This window comes from Sarcophilus harrisii, chromosome 1 (assembly GCF_902635505.1).
Source record: "Sarcophilus harrisii chromosome 1, mSarHar1.11, whole genome shotgun sequence".
In the NCBI taxonomy this organism is placed as follows: domain Eukaryota; kingdom Metazoa; phylum Chordata; class Mammalia; order Dasyuromorphia; family Dasyuridae; genus Sarcophilus; species Sarcophilus harrisii.
Window position 1 is genome coordinate 260614230 of NC_045426.1, and position 6163 is coordinate 260620392.

Consider the following 6163-nt stretch of genomic DNA (forward strand, 5'->3'; position numbering starts at 1 on the left):
CATCAGAATGTAAGCTTTTAAAAAAAAAAGTTTAATAGTATTTTATTTTTCCAAATACATGTAAAGAGAGTTTTCAGCACACATTTTTATAAGACTTTGTATTTCAAATTTTTCTCCTTCCTTCCCTTACCTCCCTCATTCCCATCAGTAAGAAATCTGATATAGGTTAAATATGTGTAAGGAAGTAAAACTTCTTAAGGTCAAAAGCTTATTTTTGCCTTTTTTCCTATCTGCTTCTTATCACTAGTAAATCATAACTACTTAATAGATGCTTATTAATTGTTGATGGATTGATTGGAGAATGAAAAGGAGGATCCCTGTCTCTATCCCAGAATTTCCCTCACTTTCTTTCCATTCACAGTTTGAAGCCTTTTGCTCAGGGGGCCTGGTCCCAGGCTGGAGTCTGATTGTCCAGGGTCAGTCCAACTCCAAAGATGATGAGTAAGAGAAATTTCTTTCCTTGTACCTTTTCCTTTCATCTCCCAGATAAGGTCCAAGAAAAAAGGGTAATAATGGCAGCATGCTGAGTGTTGCCCTTGCAGATGAGGGTTGTCTTTGGGAGGACCTCCGATATGGCTCAGGACTAAACTGATTATAGGGTCTAAAAGTATCCAAAAGCCTTAGGGAGTGGGGAAGAAGAATGGGGTTAAATGCCTGCCACTCTGTAATTTTCTTTCCTCTCCTACAGGTTTGAAATAAATTTTCTCTGTGAGTCAGGTAACATTGCTTTCCACTTCAAACCTCGATTCTCCAATGGCACCTTGGTCTGTAACTCCTTCCAGCACAATCATTGGGGTGAAGAGGAAATTTACAATGTCTTCCCTCTGGAGCTAAAGGAGCCTTTCGAAGTAAAAACCAGACTCTTTCCTTCTTTATGAAGCAGAATGGGGTTGGGATTGATAAAGATGAATTTCTGGAGAGTTAACGGTCCCCTTCCAAATCTCACAGAATGTATACGACTGAGCCCTTTCAAGGTCAAGGCAGGAAGGGAGCCCAAAGATAGACTTTAGGGTAGGAATACAGTAATAATCACTCGAATTCATTTAACACTTTGCTGCTTACAACACTTTTCCCTTACAACCTGTAAAATGGGTGGTACAATTGTCAGCCATTCCCAGATAAAGAGACTTCATGAGGTTCATCGTGTCAAAGTAATTTTCCCACACTCACACCATTTGGTAAATGGCAGAACCAGAAATCCAGTATAAGTTCATCACCTTCCCCTCTAAATCATGCTCTTCTCTCTAGTTATCTACAATATACATAGTGAAAAAGACATTGTTATAGTATGTGTGCTTGGAAGTTTTTCCCTTATCTTTTTCCTTTTTCTAGCTTCGAAGCCAATTTTTTTTTCTTCCTACCTTCTGACACTAGAAAGACTTCTATTTCAGTATATACAATCAATGGTAATCTCTTCTCTTATCTCAGTAGGTAAAACTGACATCTGTCTCGTAAGTGCCCAAATTGTGGGTAATTAGGTGAAGTTAGCCTGGGAAGATTTTCAAGGGTGTTTATGTGCTGATGGATGGGACATCTGAAGGTTTGGCCACCTTCTGGAAGTTGATTGCTGTATTGCCCCCCTCCGTGGGTTCAGTCCCTTGACCTCCTGGTGCCGTGGTCTCCCCATTTGTGAAATTAAACACTTAACAGCTGTGTGACCTTGGACACCTGTCCTGTGAGAAAAGGACCAACCAAGAGTTTCTAGCATTGGGGATTATTGTTGTTGTTTTTCCTCCACAGAGTTTTTTGGGCAAAGATACTGGAGTAGTTTGTCATTTCCTTCTCTAGCTCATTTTACAGATAAGGAAACTGAGGCAAATGGGAGTTAAGTGTCTTTCCTGGGGTCACACAACTAGTGTTTTCATTAGGATTTGAATTCTAATCTTCCTGGCTCCAGCCTGTGCTCTATCCACCTAGCTATCCCCTGAGGCAATGAGCTTAGAAAGAAGCTAAAAAGCCATCCTTTCTCTTAAGGTTCTTCTAGTCTCATTTTGTTGTTGTTTTAATTGGAATCTGTGATTTTGTTAGTATAAGAACTCCCTTCCTTAAATCCTTTTCCCCAGAAAATCCCTCTACTAGAGCAGATTGACAAAGCTTCTGCAATTTGTACAATTTATTATTATATATATTTATTTTCTCTAGGCAGTTGGAGTTAAGTGACTTGCCCAGTGTCATCTAGTATCTAGTAAATGATGAGTGTCTCAGACCATATTTGAACTCAGGTCCTCCTGACTCCGGAGCTGATGCTCTACCTACTGTGCCATCTAGCTGCCCCCAATTTGTAGTTTTCGAGAACTCTCTGAGGTAGGATTCCTCAGATCCTCAGAGCCAAGTGTCCTGGGCTCCAAGGATGGTCATCTAATCACTATACTATGTTGCCTTTCTGTGGCCTTGTTGGGGAAAGGTAGCATTTGTTTATGCAAGCATTCATTCAACTAGCATTTTTAAAGCCCCCAAGGAGCGTCACAATCGCACTAGCATGGCGATAGGAGACAGGTTGTTGAGGTAGGGAGGGGACAGATAATGCTTTTGTCGATACCTGCCTGTCTTTCAGATTGAAGTCTTTTCAGATTCAGAGCATTTCCATGTCTTCATCCAAGAGAATAAGGTGGCACAGTACGAGCACCGTCAGAAACCGCTGTCCTCCATCACCAAGGTGCAAGTGCTGAATGACCTTAGATTCCCACTGGTGGAGCTTTCCAAGAAGCGCCTTTATCTGGGGTAAAGAAAATGCCTCCTTGCTTCAGTCCTCAGGGTGGAATAGTCTAGACCTGGGAGATCACCTGACAGCTGAGGAAGCCAAAGCCAAGGGCGTTTGAAGACATTTGCCCTAGGTCACTCGAGGAGCAAAGATGGTGTTTCTTTCTACTGTATTACTCTACCTGTACCTATCCAGTCAGCTTCTCTGACCCTACTATAGAACATGATAGATCTGACAGGATCCTCTGGAAGTCATCCTGCCCATCCCCTCCAGACCTAGGAGGGCATTTGAAAGATCCTGGATCACCTGTGCCATTAATCTCTGACCTTTATAGGAGGTGGGGAGACTAAGCATCCATTATGGCACTGTACCAAGCCTTTTCAAATATAATAATGCTTTTGGTGTCCAGTTGTTTTCAGTCATGTCCGGCTATACATGACCCCCTCTGGGGTTTTCTTGGCAAAGATACTGGAATAGTTTTGGCATTTGCTTCTCTAGTTCATTTTACAGATGAGGAAACTGAAGTAAACAGGGTTAAATGACATGCCCAGGGGCACACAGCTAGTAAATATCTGAGGACAGATTTGAACCCAGGAAGATAAGATTTCTTGACTCCAGGCCTGACACTCTATTCACTTTGCCACCTATATTTACCCTATTTGCCCCATTTATTTGCTCTATAATAATAATAGCTAATATTCAAATAGTGCTTACTGTGTGCTAGATACTGTGAAAATCACTTTATAATTATTATCTCATTTGACCCTCACAACTCTTGAGACATAGGTGGGAAAACTGAAGCAGAGGTTAAGTTACTTGCCATATGTTTGAAACCCATACCCAGTAAAACGTTTGAAGCTGGATTTGAATTCAGATCTTCTTGACCCCATACCCAACTACCCATTGCACCATCCCACTCCTCTAGGTTTTCTGTCCACACTGTATATACTGTCTACAAAGTATTATCACACATCTCACTGACTCTTCACAACCACCCTTTGAGAAAGACAGTTTATGTGGGAGTGGGGGGAGTATTATCCCCCATTTTACAAGTAAGAAACTGAGGCCCAGAGAGGCTAAGCTGTGTGTGCCATTTGCCAGTAAACAATGATAGAGCCCAGAGTAGTTTTAGGTCTTCCTGAGCTGGCTCGCTACTCTTTGGACACTACTGACCCCAAAGTATTCAGACCAACTTGGGCCTGAGCATACCTAGTTTTTTTTTTCTTGAGAAACTATGAAGATAGAGGGACTAACTGGAAAGTTTATATCTTTTGCCATCTACAGAGATGGGAGGCTCTAATCTACTGCTGGAAGTCCTTGTTGTTGAAAGGAGATGCAAGCTCTTTCCTGGACCTCCTAAACATGCTGAGAGATCTCCAAAGATGCTCAGGAGCATCACTGCTCACCAGAGACAGCTCTGTGTGTGTGTGCCTGTGTGTGTGTCTGTGTGTGTGTGCTTTTCTTGCTAGGAGAGGCACTTTGACCATTGACTTCATCAATAAAAAACTGCAACAACTCCTGGGAAAGTGGATGGTGAGGTGTTATGGGATGGGGGAGGGCAGAGAAGGGCGGGGATGGTCAGCTGGGTGAGGAATTCAGCTCCCTGGGACCTTTGATCCTCACCCACTTAGAACCCAGCTACAGACCTTTTTTTTAAACTCTGCCTTGGGGGATGGAAGGGGAGCTGCAGTGATATGAACCCTGGGAAACACTGCCTAGTCACCTGATCTCCTGGGAAAAGGTCTGTCTAGCTCATCATTTAAACATTTATGGACCCCTCACTCTGTAGAACTGCTGAACTTCTAAAAAATTAGAAGACATGAACCTCAGGAGAAGCTGTAATACTCTCGTGAATTGCTTTATTATTTAAACCTAACACCAATCCCTATGAGGTGCATACAGCAAATATTATCATATCTGTTTTATAAATGGAGAAACCAAAGCTCATGGAGGGAAAGTGACATGGTGAGAGTCCCAAAGTTCCACAGCTGAACTATCATCTCACTCCAAATCATTACATGAAGTAAATACATAGTACAAAATATAATTTATTCCTATTGATCCAGGTCACTAGTACATTGGAAAAATAGATTTAGAGCTGGAAGAAATTCTAGAGGCCATCAAGATCAATATCCTCATTTTACAGATGAGGAAATTGAGGTACAGAGAGACGTCCAGAATCACACAATTAGTAAATGACTGAAATAGGATTCAAACCCAGATTTTCCTGACCCTCAGGATTTATCATCATATTTACTATCTCACATAAGACTGAGAAAAAGGTAGGTCCCTCAAGTAGCTAAGTGTTGCAGTGGATAGAGCCCTGGGCTAGCACTCAGATGAGTTCAAATATAGTCTCAGACATGTACTCTCTGTGTAACCCTGAGCAAGTCAGTCTGCCTCAGTTTTCTTGATTATAAAATGGAGATAATAATAGACTCTACCTCTAGGTAGAGGATCACTATGAGATGGTATTTGTAAGGTGCTTGGCACTGTGTCTGGTACATAGTAGGTACATAATAAATGCTGATTCTCTGCCCCCCGTTGGAACTTTGTGACAGTAATTACAATTTATGTTCACATAGCTCTCATAAGTCCTTTCAACCACCCTGTGAAAATGGTAGTGCAAGGAATGTTTATTCCCAGTTTACATATGGGGAAGCAAACATAAATATTGTGACAAATCATGTGGCTTATAAATAGGGGAGCCAGGACATGTACATCAATCTGCCAATATTATCCCCAATAAACCACCTTGCCTAAAGAGACATCATATAAGACTTCATATAAATTGGTACCCAGTCCACATGGTACTCAATAAAGAGGCTCTGTATGGGGGAAGGGAATCAATATTTATTAAGTACCTACTATGTATAAGCAAGATATATTTAAGATAAATCAGAGGTAGTCCCAAAGGAAAAACACCAAAATTAAGGTGAACTAGAAAAAGCTTCCTGAAGAAGGTGGGACTTTTTCTGAGACTTGAGGGAAGCCAGGGGAAGTAGGAGGCAGACATGAGATGAGAGAGCATTACAAGAATGAAGGACAGCCCGTTCCTTGATTTCATTGTCATAGCCCAGATAAATTAAATGACTTTTTGAAGAGCACACAGGTTAGTAAGTGCCAGGATTACGATTGGAACTCAGAGCTTCTGACACCAAAATAATTTCAAATTCCCACACTGGTCTCCTCAATAGAGGCTTGAGAAATAACCTGGTCTTTTATGAAACACATTTATACTCCATTTCAGGAGTGGGTTAATTCCTACAAAGGTTAGCTTCTCTCACTTTAGCACTATTTTATTTTTGCCAATTACATGTGAAGAAAAATCTAATTTTTGAAAAAAATTTGAGTTCTTAATTTTCTCCCTTCCTAAGACAATAAGCAATTTGATATAGGTTATATATGCATAATCATTTAAAACTTATTTCCATATTAGTCATATTGTGAAAGAAGAAATAG

General features: G+C 41.0%; 1 protein-coding gene across 1 annotated transcript; it reads left to right on the forward strand.

Annotated features, from left to right (window-relative positions):
- Positions 1-297: 297 nt before the first annotated feature.
- Positions 298-3071, forward strand: GRIFIN (galectin-related inter-fiber protein). Its single transcript, XM_031949398.1, has 3 exons — positions 298-441; positions 689-871; positions 2551-3071. The coding sequence occupies exons 1-3, from the start codon at positions 302-304 to the stop codon at positions 2723-2725; spliced, it is 498 nt and encodes a 165-aa protein (XP_031805258.1). The 5' UTR covers positions 298-301; the 3' UTR covers positions 2726-3071.
- Positions 3072-6163: the final 3092 nt, after the last annotated feature.

Excerpts from the sequence above, each read along its gene's own strand:
- GRIFIN (XM_031949398.1), top strand. The coding sequence starts at position 302 with ATGAAAAGGAGGATCCCTGTCTCTATCCCAGAATTTCCCTCACTTTCT. Across the intron at positions 442-688 it reads TCCAACTCCAAAGATGATGA|GTTTGAAATAAATTTTCTCT; the intron begins GTAAGAGAAATT and ends CCTCTCCTACAG. Across the intron at positions 872-2,550 it reads AAAACCAGACTCTTTCCTTC|TCAGATTGAAGTCTTTTCAG; the intron begins TTTATGAAGCAG and ends CCTGCCTGTCTT.